Source organism: Populus euphratica, unplaced genomic scaffold (genome assembly GCF_000495115.2).
Source record: "Populus euphratica unplaced genomic scaffold, PopEup_1.0 scaffold524.1, whole genome shotgun sequence".
Classification (NCBI taxonomy): domain Eukaryota; kingdom Viridiplantae; phylum Streptophyta; class Magnoliopsida; order Malpighiales; family Salicaceae; genus Populus; species Populus euphratica.
In genome coordinates, this window is record NW_011500406.1 from 146627 (window position 1) to 167234 (window position 20608).

General features: G+C 29.0%; 1 protein-coding gene across 1 annotated transcript; it reads left to right on the plus strand.

The window, feature by feature from the left end:
* The first annotated feature begins 18521 nt into the window (after positions 1-18521).
* Positions 18522-20586, plus strand: LOC105114465 (uncharacterized). The gene is made up of 4 exons (XM_011011013.1): positions 18522-18966; positions 19484-19606; positions 19802-19861; positions 19964-20586. Exons 1-4 carry the CDS (start codon positions 18943-18945, stop codon positions 20135-20137), a joined length of 381 nt encoding a protein of 126 aa, XP_011009315.1. The 5' UTR covers positions 18522-18942; the 3' UTR covers positions 20138-20586.
* The last annotated feature ends 22 nt before the right edge of the window (positions 20587-20608 follow it).

Below are 20608 nucleotides of genomic sequence, written 5' to 3' on the forward strand. Positions count from 1 at the left end.
ATTTGATTCATTCTAAATTATTTAATTCGTAATGAAAGGTTTCGCGTTGACCGTCAAGAATAGCCTTTCCCTATGCTCTTTTTTCTATTGCATTCTATCTCATCATATCACATTCTGTTCTGTGATATTTGAGAATCACCGTCAATTCCATGGTATAGGTAAGTCTAGTATAATCTTTTGTTCCATAGTCCAGAGCTATTTACAACTAGCCAATTAAGAATTTTCAGATGTACCGGTACTAGCAAGTGCACCAAAGATGTAGTTATCGATTCTCCCACAAGGCCATATCAACTAAACCTTTCGACTTGATTTTAGGCCTTGACTCACTCTCTGTGGATGAACTTTATGGAGGAACTTTTAGGTTTTTGGGGCATTGGATTCTCACTAATGTTTGCGTTACTCAAGCCAACATTCTCGCTTTCGCTTTATCTACCCCCGCTCGCGTCGGTGCTTCCTTCTGAGTGGAACACTCCCCTACTGATGCATTTTTACATTCCACAACGTCAGCAAATCGCTTAGCCTCGTTCATATTCTGCGCAAGAGAGCTCGATCAATGAACTATTACACACTCTCTCAAGGGTGGCTGCTTTTAAGCAAACCTCTTGGCTCTCTCTGCACCCCTACCTCCTTTATCACTAAGTGGTCATTTAAGGGCCTTAGCTGGTGATCAGGGCTCGATGATGAAGCTTATCCTTTATCATCTCACTGGCTGACTTTGACACCTGTTATTTTGAGGTCATAACTAGTATTTAAAGTTTGCCTTGATTTAGTACCACTCTCATAACTAGCATCGAAATAGTGCTTTAACCCTAGATGTCCAGTCAACTGGTGCGCCTCAATGTATTTCAGGTCATAAGAAATGCATTTATCAAATTCAAAATAGATTCGATCGTGGAAACGCTCCGATGTGATTAATTTTTTATAAGGATATTGAATAGTTATAGGTAAACGATTTACGTGGAATAAGGTAGTCATGAAACTTTGACCAATGTACCTTGCTGCCTGTATGGTTTGTTGACCATATTCATTAACCCAGTTACCATAGGGGACATATCATGAATCTCTATAAATAATTTTATATTTATTTCTTTATCTTATTTGAGACAAACTATAAATATAGAAAAAAAATTACTTTATAGTGAAAAGAGTTGGGAAGAAGTTGTCAATAATAAATTGCCAAGAGAAATAGGTAAAAGAAATTTCCATCCAAGATTTAATAGTTGGCCCATTCTTAGTCTAGGTAAAGTCCATCTTGTTGTGATAGGAATGAACAAGAACAAATAACTTTTAACCAATGTAATAAGAATACTTATTATTGTTTCAAAGACTATCTATTTTATTTAATTCAAAATAAAAAAAACTCCAAAACGGATATGCACGAAATAGAGATATTCCAAATACTCAAGTAAAGAACTACTACAATAATGATGAGACTAATAAGTTTAGATAGGAAGCAACATAAATTAAACCAAAATTCATACCTGAATATTCGGTTTGATAACATGCTACTAATTCTTTTTTTGCTTCTGGTAAATCAAAAGGTAATCGATCGTCAATGGGTTTAGCCAAGGCATTTATAACACGACCCAAATACGCCTCACTCACTAGTATCTAAGTAATTTTTCCTGTTACTTTTACAAAACTTCCCTCTTGTATCATCAAGCCATCACCCATTAATATAACACCAACATTATTTGATTCTAAATTAAGAGCAATACCTATCGTACCCTCTTCAAATTCTACCAATTCACCTGCCATTACTTCATCAAGACCATAAATACGAGCAATGTCGTCACCCACTTAAACTACAATTCCAGTATTTACAATCTTTAATTCCTTATTATATTGCTCAATACGTCCACGAATAATATTACTAATCTCGTCGGCTCGAATGGTTACCATAAGTATTTCTTCTACTTTTTTGGAAAAAATAATACCTAGAGTAGAAGGTCTAATTAGTTATTTCTTTCATCGCCCCAATCATTCCAATATTGGCACTAATAGTTCGTAAATATAACTCGTTGGTCAAACAACTATTCAAAGTCCCTAGAGCTCTTTGTAAGGCTTGTTAGAAATTGTCAACCTTCAAACTGAAGTGACAACTCTCCTTTGCATGAACAATTAATATGTTTCAGATGAAAAGTAAAAAAAAAAAAAGGGATCCCTCTAATCCTTATTAGAATGAATCCTATGTAGTTTCATATTGCTTGCCTATTATCATGGTTAATCAATTTTATTATATGCATTTTCTTTCAGAACTAATTTATATAGACATGTGATTTTTTTTAGTGATGCCAAAACAAAGAGATATTTATAGGATAATATCGATATTTTATCTCCATGATATTTCTATTAGTAGGATAAGAAATGGGTAATGACACAACTAAAAGATTGATGTCTTCTCCCAAGTGTAGGAGTGTTGAAGTAATAAATAACTCGGCAAGACTGGGGTCCAACCACAAGAAGGTTAATTGTACAAATTATAAATAACAATTATAAAAAACAACAATAGTAACAATAACAACAACAATAATAATAGTAGCAATAATAATACTAGTAGTAGTAGTAGTAGTAAATAAAAAGAAGAAGAAGAAGAAGATGATGATGAGAACTTTGAGATGAAATATTAATGTAAGGATTAAACAATGATAACAATAAATATCAAGGTTAGAGGATCCACTAATAGCATGTCAAACAAGTATAGTATAAACTCTCATTATTCAATTGGAAACCACACACAAAGGAGGTTCCAATCAGATTATAAATTGTTAACATGATCACATTAGTTATCTTATTCAATTAATGCTAATACTTGTAAATCTCGTCAAGCATTCATGATTATAACTTATGTTAACAACAAATCAAGTTCCTTTCATAGCTCAGGTGTCAATTATACCATACAGTATGGGTTATAAGAGTGCCATATATTTGTTGTACCAAGTCTTATAGGACATAAATCTAGATTAGTCATTTAACAAGTAAAGTATTAAAGAGTGAACAAGATAACAAATACAAAACATGTTAATATCAAACATTAAAGTCCATATTAAGTTTACACTATACTTATTCTTACACCATTAGTGTAACCTTTTCACCTTGACATAATAAACTTAGCTAAATATAATAAAAGAAAGAAAAATAAATAAATAAAATAAGAACATAAATAAGATAAAAGTTAAATAAGTAAATGAAAGGAAATGAAAGGCATAAACTTGATATTAATGAAAGTAAAGCATAAACATTACAAAAAATACAAAAAGAGAAAGCAAGAGCATGATCTTGATCTGGAAATCAAGATGCCTAAATGCATGGCAAATGCCTCCTTTTATAGGCCAAAATAGGGAAGTATTGATTTGATGACAAATTGATGAGTGGGTGACCAACTCTTGATTTGGTGACAATCCTTATCTTCTCTTGTCTACCCAAAACGTCATTAATAACGTTAAAATTAGAACCACTTAAAAACATGAAAGTTGTAGGCAATTGTCTTGGCTTGCTTGTGTAAAACATTAAGATCATTTAGACTTGTAGAACTCCAGATATGGGTCAAACACTGAACAGTGCTCGGGCTAGAGGATAGATTCAGATTTTTTTGTTGTTGCTCCAATTTGGACTTGCAAATGGCCTTTGTAGATCTTGAGCTCCATATGAAAGTTGTAGGCTTATGTCTTATATTTCCATCCGTATAAAGTAGACCTAAATCTGAGATCTACAGTTCCGTATATGACCCAATTACCGAATAGTGTTTCGGTTTGGACTGCACCGACATCTCTTTTCTAAGTTTGGCCATCTCTTTGTCTTTTGAATTTCAGTTCTTAAATTCATCAATAAATCCTTTCATTTATATGATAGACCTGCATTTAAAATAAACATTTATCACAAATTAAAGGTATCTTATATTATTATAAAACATGTTTTAGTTAAGGAGTTATTGATACTTTAAGTGCAAACATGATGACATAAAACCTTGATAAAAATGCACTTTTAAGTACTAAGCAGGTAACATGTATTTGATTTGTTTATTATCTCAAATGGTTTCATTTGGTAGCATGAAAATGCTTCTATATCTTGATATAATATGTTCACATTTCATGAAGTTGTGTTTATTGATGTTGAAATTCTTATGTTATCGAATTCTCTCATGTAATTCATCGTCATATACTATAATTGATAAAAGGGAGTATAATAAGATTAATAGTAAATGCAATCACTCATGCATAATTGTTGTTGACATATTAATACTAGTGAAAGTATTAGTGGTTTGTCATCGTAAAAAAAAGGAGAATGTTTGTCTAAGGGTATCCATTGTTCTTAGTTTTTATGAAACAAACCATTAAAAAGTTACTTTTGAAATTATATTAATTTAGATTCATTATTGTGCAATACATCTCAAGGATTATTAATAAAGTCTTAAAGTTATGCTGAAGATATGAATCCATATTAATGGGATATTATTATTCAATGTTATTCCCTAAGGATGTTATTATATGTGCCTCAATTCCTTTTAGGAATTAATTTGATTTTTAAAATCAATTTTTAGATCCAAAATACTATCCTAAATATTTAACCTTAAAATTCCTTAAAACACCTTTTGTATATACTTAAAAAGTCTAATATCTCTCGTACACTAAATGACCATACCATACATATTTTTGAAACCTTATAGTAAGCTAGAAAGTAAGTCAAACAGTAAGTGGTATACTAGTTAACCAAACTAAAAACAAAGATTCATTGACAATTGATAAATTAGACATACCAAACCATATAAAAAATCTATAAAAAACAGGTAAATTAAACACCTCTACCAAAAAAAATTGAACCATGCGATATATAAGGATATATCTTTATATTATTTGGCTTAGATTATATAGTATACCAATCTTTTAAAATTCAAAATTCTTAGTCTATTCTCTCTTACTCTAAATAAATAATTACTCTTCTTTTCCCTATAAATAATCCTTTATTTATACCTTTTAAATCTTGTTGCAATTATTGAACAATAATTCATATTATTACATAATCATTTTTTTTTTGTAAGCTTAATCTTGATTATCCTCATACATATTGATTGCACCTCATACCTTACATAAAAAGAGTTAGATTACACCTACTGAAGACGTGAATTTATTTCATTATAATATATTTTTTGAAAGTGAGTATTGCTATTATTCATTTTAAGTGAAACTTATTGTAAAAGTGTTAGTGGCATTATAACCACTTGATTGTGAGCTTTTATGAGATCTCATATGTTTTTTTTTTATCTTAATAAAAAAGATCATATTGGGTTTCAATCTTTATCTTATGAAAAATATTGGTGGATTTGATCCTGACCCTAGTGTAAATGGTTCAATTAATTTCAATCTTTGTCTTGTAAAAAAGATTAGGTGGGTTTTATCTCAAGCCTTGTGTAAAAGGATCATTGTAAAGGTTTGAATTCTAAACCCATAAAAGGATTTGTTTAAGGTCTTATCTAGCTTATGTAGTAGACGGAGAATGATAGTAGAAGCCAACACATACTGCTTAGGAAGTGGAGTAGATGGTTAGTGCCAAATCATTATAAAATTCATGCATATATGTGTTTTTTATGTCTTTAATTTGTAAACTATTATTCACTTCTTGTTGTTGTGTGGATTGTAAGGCTGTTGAGGGTGTTATTAAGTTCCTTATTATGACTTGATAAAAAATAGATTGTTGGATATAGTTTTAAAATACCTAATTCATCTCCCTCCTAGATGCATGGATAAATAAATAGATAATGTATTTTTTTTAATTAGTGTTATTAATTCTTTTAAATTGGGTTATATACTTGGTTCTATGTGTTTAAGCATGACCCTTGCAATACCCTTCTAACTTGCTTTTTAGGTTCTCTAGTTAACTATTATTTTATTAATTAGGTCATTTATAAAATGATTTTATTTATTTATTTATTGACATTTTAACATTTAAAATATTTGCAAATATTTTTCTTATACTATTCTTTTTATTCAAAATGTTAGATTTCTAATGTTGCATGTTATTTATTTATTTGAAATTTTGTATTTGTTTGCTCATTAAGTAGTTTTTTTTTTATATGTATTGTGGAAGCACCTTCTTTCATTGCTTGTTTTTAAGTGAGTGAAATTGAGTTATATTATTTTAATCCCTCATAGACCCACTTTACTTATTTTGTTATTAGTGTCTAGCTTAGCTTGTTGAGCACCTATCTTGGCTAAAATAACTAGCACACCAGTTCCTTCCTCATATAACATGATATATAGTAATTTACTAATAATGACTTAATAATGCTTGAATTTCATTAATAATAACCATAAAAGCATGAGAAGAACCACAAACTAAGTTAACCAAATAAATAGCTTTCATAGAATCTAATTTTGTGACTAGATGTCGAATCTTCTTACACCTAACTAATACAATGTCATATTGAATAGTTAGAAGCTTAGTTGGTAGATTTTTACCAAATCTTATATTACATGAGAAAAAGTTTTCAAGTACTACTATTATTCCTGAGTATACCATCAAAAGCCATGGTACTAGGGTTTTATCAAGCATTATTATCCATATCTAGTTTAATTAAATCATTAAGAAAAGAGATCAACTTAATAATTGAGTAGCTCTATTAATAAGAGATGTTAAAGTGGGTCGAAAGCCATTTAACATTGTACAAGTAACTAATATATTGCAATTACCTTTGAAAGGAATGTCATTTATCCAAATAGATCCCAATTTTAAAATTTTCAAATGACTTAACTCATGATAACAAAACAAAAAATGTGCTAAAAAAACCTAAACATGCCTAATTAGACTATGAATACATGTTTGACAAAGGGCAATCCAAAAATAGAATATGAATAGATGTTTGAGAAGATTAGGACAAATAACCATAAACACTAAAATCTCTTAACCCCTAGTAAAATTGAACATCATTTCTAAGAGGATAATTATAGAACACAAGTCATAAAAGTATTCTATAGAACTTGGATTTGGAAAAAGCTAATAATAAGCTATATTAGAAGAGTAATCATCATTTGGTGAAGGACCTAAACTCGAAGATTCAAACTGGTATAACTAATATTTTTATATGAATCAATGAAATTGATGTACAATTTAGGATTTTTAGTTTACTCTAATTACTAGTTGACAATTATATTTTTTTTCATAATTCATCTTTTAATTTCTAAAGGTCCTAGTTTATATCATGTCATGTTGCGAAATTCATTATTTTCAAACACATTATCTAGTAGAAATTCAAACAATTCACTCAAAAAATTAATTATTTAGTCAGATGGAGTAATAGTTATATTGATAACAGTATTACAAAATATTCACTTACTTGTTAGTTGTTTGAGTCATCTACTCCTAGCTCTTGTGGTAATATCTATTTTAAATCCAAACTATTTTTATATTGATTTTATTTTTAAATTATTTTAATTTTTAAATAATAATTTTTATTAGTCATTTAAAGGGTAAAGTAAAACCCATTAACAATTGAGTTATTTTATTATAAAAAAAGGACAATTTGGATAAAAAAATTATAGAAAAGATGAAAGTCTGGATTGAGAATTTTTGAAAGCTTACTGATTAGTACTTAAAAGTGCATTTTTTATCAAGATTTTATATTATCATTTTGCATTTGAAGTATCAATAACTCTTTAACTAAAATATGTTTTATAATAACATATCTAATAATATAAGATACCTTTAATTTGTGGTAAATGTTCATTTTAAATGCAGGCCTATCACACAAATAAGAGAATTGATTAATGAATTTAAGAACTGAAATTGAAAGGACATAGAGATGACCAAACTTAGAAAAGAGATGCTGGTGCAGCCCAAACCGGAACACTGTTTTGTAATTGGGTCATATCTAGAGCTGTAGATCTTAGATTTAGGTCTACTTTATATGGATGAAAAGGTAAGACATAGGCCTACAACTTTCATATGGAGCCTAAGACCTATAAAGGACATTTTCAAGTCCAAATTGTAGTCCAAATCTGTCCTCCAGCCCGAGCACTGTTCAATGTTTGGCCCATATCTAGAGTTCTAGAAGTCTAAATGACCTTAATTGTTTACACAAGAAAGCTGAGATAATTTCATACAACTTTTATATTTTCAAGTGGTTCCAATGTTGACATTATCAACGATGTTTGAGGCAGATAAGAGAAGATAAGGATTGTCACCAAGTCAAAAGTTGGTCACCCATTCATCAATTAGTCATCAAATCAATAGTTTCCAATTTTGCCTATAAAAGGAGGCATTTACCATGCACTTAGGCATCTTGATTTCCAGATCAAGATCATGCTCTTGCTTTCTCTTTTTGTATTTTTTGTAATGTTTATGCTTTACTTTCATTAATATCAAGTTTATGCCTTTCATTTCCTTTCATTTACTTATTTAACTTTTATCTTATTTATGTTCTTATTTTATTTATTTATTTTTCTTTCTTTTATTATGTTTAGCTAAGTTTATTATGTTAAGGTGAAAAGGTTACACTAATGGTGTAAGAATAAGTATAGTGTAAACTTAATATGGACTTTAATGTTTGATATTAACATGTTTTGTATTTGTTATCTTGTTCACTCTTTAATACTTTACTTGTTAAATGACTAATCTAGATTTATGTCCTATAAGACTTGGTACAACAAATATATGGCACTCTTATAACCCATACTGTATGGTATAATTGACACCTGAGCTATGAAATGAACTTGATTTGTTGTTAACATAAGTTATAATCATGAATGTCTGACGAGATTTACAAGTTATAATCATGTTAACAATTTATAATCTGATTGGAACCTCCTTTATGTGTGGTTTTCAATCAAGTAATAAAAGTTTATATTATACTTGTTTGACATAATATTAGTGGAACCTCTAACCTTGACATTTGTTATTATCATTATTTAATCCTTACATTAATAGTTTATCTCAAAGTTCTCATTATCATCATCTTCTTCTTCTCCTTCTTTTTCTTTACTATTAGTATTATTATTATTATTGTTATTGTTGTTGTTGTTGTTGTTATTGTTGTTTTTATTATTATTGTTGTTGTATTATTGTCATCTACAATTTATACAATTAACCTCCTTGTGGTTCGACTCCAGTCTTACCGGGTTATTTATTACTTCGACATTCCTGCACTTGGGAAAAAACATCAATCTTTTAGTCGTGTCACTTACAACTAAACTTGATATTAAAAATTGTTTTATAATAAAACTAAGACTACCTATATAATTAAAGAGTATTTTACACGATTGTCTTAGTTTTTTTTTAAATTTTATTTCTAAACAATTTATTATTGATATATAGTTAAAATAATCAATTATTTTAAATATATAATGGCATATGTCATAGCCTTAAACATTGTAGTCATATTTTCTAAAAATAATTATTTGAATATTATATACGTTAAAATTACAAGTCCATTTAAATGTGATGAACTTTTTAATTTTTTCCTTGAATTTATAGTTTTAATTGATAACTTAATATTAAATTAAAAGTTTTAATATGGCTCATAATAAGTAAAATTTAAAATTATTGGAATTTATCAGCAAGTTTGTATGAACTTTTCAATATCATATTTTCATTTATTATGAAAATTATTTTCATAAATATGTTGTGTTATTGATGTATTTAAGATTTTTATATTTTCACCAATAAAAATGACAATTGAGATTTTCAAAAATCTCTATCAAGTAAAATTGGTACACCACAAAAATGTTGCATTATTTTAACCATACAAATGTTGCATTATTTTATTATCATTTTCATCAGAAGAACATTGATTAGTACTTAAAAGTGTATTTTTATCAAGGTTTTATATCATCATTTTGCACTTGAAGTATCAATAACTCCTTAACTAAAACATGTTTTATAATAATGTATCTAATAATATAAGATACCTATAATTTATGGTAAATTACTATTTTTAATGCAGGCCTATCACATAAATGAAAGGATTGATTGATGAATTTAAGAATTGAAATTGAAAGGATAAAGAGATGGCTAAACTCCGAAATGAGATGTCGGTGCAGTCCATACCGAAACACTATTCGGTAATTGGATCATATCTGAAGTTGTAGATCTCAGATTTAGGTCCACTTTATATGGATGGAAAGGTAAGACATAGGCCTACAACTTTTATATGGAGCCTAAGATCTAAAAAGGCCATTATCAAGTCCAAATTGTAGCAACAACAAAGAAGCCCGAATCTGTCTTCCAGCCCGAGCACTGTTCGGTATTTTGGCCATATCTGGAGTTCTAGAAGTCCAAATGAGCTGAAGTTTTTTACACAAGAAATCTGAGACAATTGCCTACAACTTTCATGTTTGCAACTGGCTCCAATTTTGATGTTATCAATGATGCTTTGGGCAGACAAGAGAAGATAAGGATTGTCACCAAGTCAAAAGTTGGCCACCCACTTATCAATAAATCATCAAATCAATAGTTCTCAATTTTGGCCTATAAAAGGAGGCATTTGCCATGCATTTAGGCATCTTGGTGTTCAGATCAAGATCATGCTCTTCCTTTCTCTCTTTGTATTCTTTGTAATATTTATGCTTTGCTTTCATTAATATCAAGTTTATGCCTTTCATTTCCTTTTCTTTACTTAGTTAGCTTTTATGTTCTTATTTTGTTTATCTATTTTGCTTTCTTTCATTATGTCTAGCTAAGTTAATTATGTCAAGGTGAAAAGGTTACACTAATGGTGTAAGAATAAGTATAATGTAAACTTAATATGGACTTTAATGTTTGATACTAACATGTTTTATATTTGTTATCTTGTTCACTCTTTAATACTTTGCTTGTTAAATGACTAATCTTGATTTATGTTGTATAACACTTGGTACAACAAATGCTTGGCACTTTCATAGCCCATAATGTATGGTATAACCGACACCTGAGCTATGAAAGAAACTTGATTTGTTGTTAACATAAGTTATAATCATGAATGCTTGACGAGATTTACAAGTATTAGCATTAATTGAATAAGATGACTAATGTAATCATGTTAACAATATATAATCTGATTGGAACCTCCTTTGTGTGTGGTTTCCAATTGCATTAATATAATCATGTAATCATGTTAATTCTATCCTTACATTATTGTTTAATCCTTACATTATTGTGCAATCCAAACCGGAATACTGTTCGGTAATTAGGTCATATCTAGAGCTATAGATCTCAGATTTAGGTCTACTTTATATGGATGAAAAGGTAAAACATAGGCCTACAACTTTCATATGGAGCCCAAGATCTAAAAAGGTCATTTTCAAGTCCAAATTATTGCAACAACAAAGAAGCTCGAAGCTATCCTCCAACCCGAGCACTGTTCAGTATTTTGGCCATATCTGGAGTTCTAGAAGTCGAAATGAGCTGAAGTTTTTACACAAGAAAGCTGAGACAAGTGCCTACAACTTTCATGTTTCAAGTGGCTCCAATTTTGACGTTATCAATGACGTTTTGGGCAGACAAGAGAAAATAAGGATTGTCACCAAGTCAAGAGTTGGTCACCCACTCATCAATTAGTCATCAAATCAATAGTTCCCAATTTTGGCCTATAAAAGGAGGCATTTGCCATGCATTTAGGCATCTTGGTCTCCAGATCAAGATCATGCTTTTGCTTTCTCTCTTTGTATTTTTTGTAATGTTTATGCTTTGCTTTTCTTAATATCAAGTTTATGCCTTTCAATTCCTTTCCTTTGCTTTGTTAACTCTTATCTTATTTATGTTCTTATTTTGTTTATTTATTTTTCTTTCTTTCATTATGTCTAGCTAAGTTTATTATGTCAAGGTGAAAATGTTACACTAATGGTGTAAGAATAAGTATAGTGTAAACTTAATATGAACTTTAATGTTTGATACTAACATGTTTTGTATTTGTTATCTTGTTCAATCTTTAATACTTTGCTTGTTAAATGACTAATCTTGATTTATGTTGTATAACACTTGGTACAACAAATGCTTGGCACTTTCATAGCCCATAATGTATGGTATAACCGACACCTGAGCTATGAAAGCAACTTGATTTGTTGTTAACATAAGTTATAATCATGAATGCTTGACGAGATTTACAAGTATTAGCATTAATTGAATAAGATGACTAATGTAATCATGTTAACAATATATAATCTGATTGGAACCTCCTTTGTGTGTGGTTTCCAATTGAATAATAAGAGTTTATACTATACTTGTTTGATATACCATTAGTGGAACCTCTAACCTTGACATTTGTTATTATCATTGTTTAATCGTTACATTAATATTCCATCTCAAAGTTCTCATCTTCTTCTTCTTCTTCTATTACTATTTCATCTCTAAGTTCTCATCATCATCATCTTCTTCTTCTTCTCTTTCTTTATTATTATTATTATTATTATTATTATTATTATTATTATTATTATTGTTATTATTGTTATTATTATTATTATAGTTATTACTATTATTGTTGTTTATAATTGTTGTTTATAATTTGTACAATTAACCTCCCTGTGGTTCGACCCCGGTCTTGCCGGGTTATTTATTACTTCGACACTCCTGCACTTGGGAGAAGACATCAATCTTTTAGTCGTGTCAAACATCTCTTAATGATCTATCAAGAGTATCGAAAATTTTTTCATAATTCACTAAAGCTTTATCCCATAGTTTGTTTTGATAAATTTTCTAAAAGTATCTCTCTTTTAATTTCACATGTAGGAATTATAATCAACAAGTATTGGTATTTTAAATCTTAAAGGAGTATTTTGACCATCAAGTAACAACAAAAATATAAAGTACAACCATGCAAAGATGGAATATAAACAAACTTAGGTGTAATAAACAAGGAAAAATGCATAACACATTAAAGCCAATAATATGGAGGCGAAACATGACAACTGGACTAGATAAAATAATGATGGGTTTTAGTTTTTTAAATATATAAATGGTAAAAATCTAAATTTGCAATAGGCTCAAAATATAGATCCCTATTAAAAATAACATCATTATCTAAATAATGTGATATCATGTGATATCTATAACTTTAAGGTAATATTTGGTTATTGTTCTAAGATTAAAAAAAAGAGATGGAGACATGATAGACAGAGAAGATGAGAAAAAAAAAATGAAAATAGAATTGTGTTTGGTAATGATGTAGAAGACAACATGATTATCTTTGTATCCTATTTGGTTATTGTGAACAATACATAATAAAACATGAAAATTTTTATTTTACCCTTAATATATACTATTGTCAAACTTGCATATTTAATAAAAATAATTAGATTTGTTTTTAGTTTTTATTAAGTGTTGAGATTAACAATATTATAATAACCCTAGTTATATAACCAAATTTGATTTGAGTTAAAAAAAAATAGAGAAAGAATTGACTCGATTTGACTTAATCAAACACCTAGGTCAACTCGAGATAAAACATGGGTTAAAAACCTTTTCACTTTTTTGAAGAAAAAAATTTGTCAAAACAAGGTTGTTTGGATTATTTAAAAAAAAAAATTAGGCAATCGGGTTGAGTTTCTCAATTAATGACCTAAACGTTGCTTCAATTAAACTCCCGTGTCAGGTTTTGAAACTATAATAATAATTATTTTTATCTATATATTGATTTGAGTCAACACATATTGATCTTCTTAACCCATAACCTGTATCTTACCATAGTTGACCCCCAAATTTGGTTTTAAAACTATGGTAATAACAACTTTTATTCTTACATTGACTTAAGTCAACCTGGGTTAACCCTCTTGATTCGTGATTAAGGCCTTGCCTTGGGTTGATCCCCGATTCTAGTTTTAAAAATTTAATAATAATCACTTTTATTTTATAATGATCCTCTTGACTTATAATCTAGGCCTTATCTTGGGTTGAGCCTCAAGAAAAGTTTTAAAATTATGATAATAATTAATTTTGTCCTTATATTGACCCGGATCAACGATCAACCCTACTTGTGACATGAACCTTATCTTGGATCGACCCTTGAATCAAGTTTAAAATTATGATAATAACCACTTTAAAATTATGATAATACGCAGGTTAGCCCGTCTTATGACCCAAGTGACACAACCAAAAGATTAATGTCTTCTTTCAAGTGCGAGAGTATCAAAGTAATAAATAACTCGACAAGACTGGGGTCGAACCATAAGGAGATTAATTGTATAAATTATAAACAACAATAATAACAACAACAAAAATAATAATAAAAGACAGAAAAAGAAGAAAAAGTTGATGAGAACTTTAAGATGGAAGATCAAGATAAGGATTAAACAATGATAACATCAAATGTCAAGGTTAGAGGATCCACTAATGGTATTTCAAACAAGTATAGTATAAAATTTTATTATTCAATTGGAAATTACACAGAAAAGAGGTTCCAATTAGATTATGAAATTGTTAACATGATTACATTAGTTATCTTATTAGAATAATGTTAATACCTGTAAATATTGTCAGGCATTCATGATTATAACTTATGTTAACAACAAATCAAGTTCCTTTCATAGCACAGGTGTCGGTTATATCATACGGTTTATATTATAAAAGTGTCAAGTATTTGTTGTACCAAGTGTTATACAACATAAATCCAGATTAGTAGGCCTATATCTTACATTTTCATCTATAAAAAATAGACCTAAATCTGAAATTTACAACTCTAGATATTATTCAATTACCGAACAACGTTCTTATTTGGACTGCACCAACATCTCTTTTCTAAATTTGGCTATCTCTTTGTCCTTTCAATATCAGTACTTAAACTCATTGATCAATCCTTTTATTTATGTGATAGGCCTGCATTTAAGATGAACATTTACCATAAATTAAAAATATCTTATATTATTAGATATGTTATTATAAAATATATTTTAATTAAGGAGTTATTGATACTTAAAGTGCAAAATAATGATATAAAACCTTGATAACAATACACTTTTAAATACTAATCATCAAGTCTAGACTAGTAACCCGAGCTTTGCCCTGAATTGATCACAAGTTAGGTTTTAAAACTATAATAATAATCATTTTTATCATTACATTTCCTAATTTGACAATCTTGGAGTTGAGAGTATTTTATAAAGATATTTTAGAAATAAAAAAAATAATAAATATTATCTTTAGAGATATGTACTCTTTATACCTTTAGTTTTTAAAGTACAGAAATTCACTCCAAGATTATATCATAGATAGAATTATTTTTATGTCTCTGTCTCTTTAACCAAACACGTATTTGTTTCTATTATCTTCGTCCTTATTGTCCTAGTAACCAAACCCTATCTAAAAAGCTTTAAAAATATAATAAGAATAAAATGTTGAAAAGGTGAACAAACTTTTGACAAATTAAAATCAACATTTATTTAAATTAAACCACTAAGCATAGGTCAAAAAAAAGTAAAAAAAAAAATACAATAAATAAGATAAGATTATAAAATAAATAGTGTGGAGATGGAATGATAAAATACAATAATTTATTATGATTAGGTCATATCTGCATCTAGTCTCCAAGCTCTATTTGGGATTTAGAATTCACCAATCTCTTCTACTTATACAAGCGAGGAACAAGTCTTTTAAACCCACTTCTTCTTCTTTTTTTTTTTTTCTCAAGACCAACTCACTTGTTGTTGTGTGAAAATCAATCTTGTTATAAGCAAATGATAAAACCTTTTATAGCCGCTCTATCTAAGACTAAAAAACAACCTACTTATTATAGTGTTTCTTTTTATCTTTTACAAGTATAATAAAACTCAATACTCCCTTGAAAGAGTAGAAGATACAATTCAAGTACACTCAATACTAATGAATAATAATTGCGGGTTTAACTCTATTAAAATAATGCAAGAGATTTTATCTTTTATCTTGCTTTTCTTTCTATGCTACTTCTTAAAGTCCTCTGTTTTTATATCTTCAAAAGATAGCTATCAAATATATTTGTAGGTGCAATAAAAGACTAAAACTAGTAGTTGGATAAATAAATGATTATTCTTTGAAGAGAATTCTCTAAATGAGAAATTAGATGTTGTAAATAGTTATTTGGATAAAATTATCTAAATAAGGAATTAGCCATTGTAAAGAACCTTCAATTAATATAACAATAGCCATTTTAAAGAATTTATCAAAGTAAACAACTAGTTTTAAACTAGTTACCATAGCCAATTTTATGCTTCCTTAACTAGTTTTGGACTTCCTTAGCCAGTCCATGCATGAAAAGAACACGTAGCAGATTCTAGGATTTTATTTTGTTTTTAATTTTTACTTTGTTTAATTGGTTCTTCTTACATAGTTTCTTCATAAATTTTGTATAATCAAACTCCAAATATAAACAAGTTCTTAAACCCAACCTTCCACGTCACAAAACTTGAATTAATCAATTTTTATTTGACTAACAAGCTTGTTTATTTTATATGCTTGAATAATATATATTAACATCACAACACTTAAGCATAATATATTAGTGATACCAAGTATTTTTTTTTTATCATTTAAATCATAGCTATTGTGGTTGTAATCTCTCATGGCTAGCACAAGAATATAAGAAATATACAAAACAATAAGAAATATACAAAACAAATGTTGTGTTTATCAAGAATTATCCAATTAAAAAGTATGAAATTGAACATTACAATAGGATGCTACTATATATTTCCATCTAAACTCATATTAACAACAATCAAAATGTATAATGTTTTTATTTGATCAATAATTTAGTAATAGAATATTAGAGGAAAAAAACCATTGAAATTTTGTTGAAATTTGAAATATTGAACAAAAATAAAGGTAAAATTAACAAATTAATATGCAAAAAACATGTTAAAAATAAAAGAATAACAAGTATATAAACATATTCATCTAAACAATAACCCCGTAACACAAACTCAATGGCCAATCATTCTTTAATATTGTGTTTAGTTAGTGTTTATGGATAAAAGATACAAATACAAAAAGAAATTGAAACATGTTTGGTTAAAGGAGGAGGAAAAAAAATTCTACCACTATAAAAGTTTTAGGATGAATTATTATTTTTCAAAAATAGAACTTTCAAAATAGAATAAATATAAGAACATATCCCTTTTATCCCAAACTTTCTGTCTTTTCCATCCCAAAACATTAATTAAACTCTACATAATAATGAATTTATATTTAATTTAGAATAAAGATGACATGATGATGATTAAACCTTCATGTATGATCACACATCCATTATTTTTCAATATAATATTAAGATTATGAAGTTAATAACTCGAGCATTAATATGATACGAGGTTATCACTTTTGATTTGACGTTGAATGCGACCTTCAACTTCAGAAAGCTTGAATTAATTAATATGATATTAAGATTATAAAATTATAAACTACATGATCAAAGAAAATAGTGAAGCTATCACGTTTGATTTGACCTAATTAGAACAAATCTCCGTATGGTACAATTGGTAAGTATATCACAGTAAGATTGTAGTTCAATTAACAATTATCTTTGTAAGATCATTATACAATGCTTTAACAATAAATTATACATTCTTGTGTATTTTTATTTTTCTTGGGAACATCCATTTACTATTTTTATTTTAATATCAACCCTATATATATATTACATTTTTATCATTGCATATTCATTTTGTCAGTTGAATGTTACTAATGTTAAAAAATATTAAGGCATGAAAGCTTTTGCTCATATACACTTTAATCCCTAAAATTTTAGAAATACTTTTGGTCTTTATTCTTTATTTTTCTTATTAGGAAAGTTTTGTATCCTTATATTTTACAGAAAAAACAATTTTGTCCTTGAATGGTTTTTTTTCCAATTGTTCCTGCATGTCAAGTTGTGGACTTGGTCAAAATTAGTTAAAAAAAAATTAAATGGGTTGATAGCAAGGTAAGAGATAAGTGGATTTAAGTAGGTATGCCGCTTTAAAAATATGAATTTTATTTTCTATGATATTTAATTTTGTTTCCATTTATTTCCCTGATTTTAACCTTAAAAATTAAGACAAAACATAATAAAATAAGTTAAAATAATAGAAAAGGAAAAGGATATCATAATACAGATATGATATTATGAAGAAAATTATTGAAAAATAATATATCTATGATAATAAAAGAAAAAAACAAAATAAAAACATAAAAAAATTATGATACAAGTTTTATTTTCATTAATATGTATAAGCATTTAAATCCATCCCATTCTTACCTTTTCGGTCAAACCATATAAATAATTTGATTATTATTTGATTAAGTTAGCAACTTGACATATAGGGAGGATCGAAAGAACAAGCCATTTAGGGACCAAACTGAATTTGTTGTAAAGTATGAGCACCAAAAAATAAATATTAAAAAGATTCAGAGACCACGAATCGAAGGACGACAAGAATATGCATATACGGTTGATAATAAAATAATATACCTTTTTAAATACAAATTAAATATACAGGGACTTACTTAAACATTAACCCAATTAAAAAAAAAAAAAAAACCGAAGATTCAGTTTCAGAATTGAGGCCAAAAGGAAAGAAAAAGAAACGGCAAAAGAGGGCCACGGGTGGCGGTTTCGACTTTCGAGGGGTGGCAGTAACTGTGATTTTATGATAAATGAAACGCATATTCTCCACCACTCCGTACTATGATTGCCACCCGTTTTTGTCTTGCTGCATTTTAACTTTTCTCACCCTGTCCACTCCCTCTTACTGTGTCTGTGTCGTGGACTGAAACAAAACAAAACCTTGTAAAAAAAACCTCATCATGTCTTCTTAGTTAGATTAACAGTTATTCCTATCCTTTCACTTTCGTTGTTGTCGGTTACGAAGAGAAAGTAGAAACTGTCTGTGCAGCACAACGCACTCTCACGCTCTTTGATGATGGATCGAAAAACATTAAATTGAAGATGCTTTCACCACCCAACAACATCTAAAGATCGAGCTCATGGATATTGCTTTTTGTTAATTTTGATTCTCGTGAAATAAACGAAATATGAAGGCACTCGTTATTCCTCCTGTAAGTACTGATCCCTGATCTCTCTTATGGTTTTTAAGAAGAAGAAAACATCGTGGTATGTATTATTGAGGGCCAGGGGTCATGGATAGTACTGCTGGATTTAATAAGGCATCATGATGATGGATGAATATCTTGATTCTTCAAGCTTTTCCCTCTTACCAAAAGCTTTCCTTTTCTTTTCCTTTCCTGCCATAATCAAAGAAAGCAAGGAAAGAAGTAAAACAATCATCATCATCACCATGAATTTGTAGCTCAAAAACTCGTTTCAGGGAAATGAGAAGTAACTTGGCTTGCCTTTGACAATCAAGAGAGGCGACATAATGTAACTTATGGAGCACTCCCTTTGCGGGATCTTAAATAATGGCTTTCTGTACCATATTTTTATGCATGTATATAAATAAAGACATATCGCTTTACAATTACATGCATGTATGCGTGGTGTGTAGTGAACTCGTTGTTCTTTAATGACTTTGTTATTATTTGTTTGTTTGTTATATATATGTACATATCTTTTCAGGTATCCCTGCCTTCGGATTCGAAGAGTAGGAGATCACATTGGTGTAGCGTTTTTCCTGCTGCTTCTTTTCTTTTTCTTATTTTCTTTGCAGTATATGCTTTCATAGCTCCAGATTACAAAGAGGTAATCAGTTTAGTACTGCCCACATTGAATTTTCAATATTTCTTCAAGTTAGCCATTGCTTGTTACCATCGTTCTGCGTCAAAATGGATCCTTAATTTGTAATCCAACTGCTTCTCATTCTCTTGTTTTATGGTCTTTTTTCTACCTAAAAGACAAGTATTAACTTTGTTGGATGCTTATGAGTCTGTCCTGCAGAGATTATCAAGATGGGGAATAGCTGATACTTTTCAGAATTTTAAATTCAGCAATTGCAAGGTTGTGCATTTTATTTTTTCCCTGCAAGTTTAGTTGTTAAGATAATTTTCCTTCAAAAATAGTTGATGGGTTTTGTTTCTTACACGGTTCTTTATGTTTCAGAATCAGTGCAGGCCTCCTGGAAGTGAGTCCTTACCTGAAGGGATTGTCTCAAAGACTTCTAACTTTCAAATGAGGCCGCTATGGGGCTTTCCAAAGGTAAACGTTTATGAGCTCCATGACGGAGTGACTGATCATTCATTTCTTAGAAAGTCAATTCTTGTGACTGATCATTAATTACTGTCACCATTTAATCTCATCTCAACAAGTTTTCAAGATGGACATTTACATGCGACTGCATTAACTCTGCCATGGGTTTGCCAACATTGGTTGCACGAATGTTGAAAAGTTTAATGTGTTTCCATATGTTTGTTTAGGGACTGTGACATAATCTTCCTAGAATTGCAACTTTCTAAAACCTTCATGCTGTAATTTAACTTCTATAACGAATGAACTTTATAAAATAAATGTTTCAGATGTGGCTCTTAGATCTGGAGACTTCTTAGCGTGTTTTCTTCTAATTCTCTAGCTTACTAGCTGTGAAGCTCAACCACAGATGATTATTTGACTGTTAAATGCGACTTATTACATGTATAAGTACTATCACTGATACACTTTTTGGTTGAACAAGAATACGTGCTTCTCCATTTCGCTGGAAATGGAAGATGGGGATATTTGGCATACTAAAATGTTTGCTTAATGGAAACA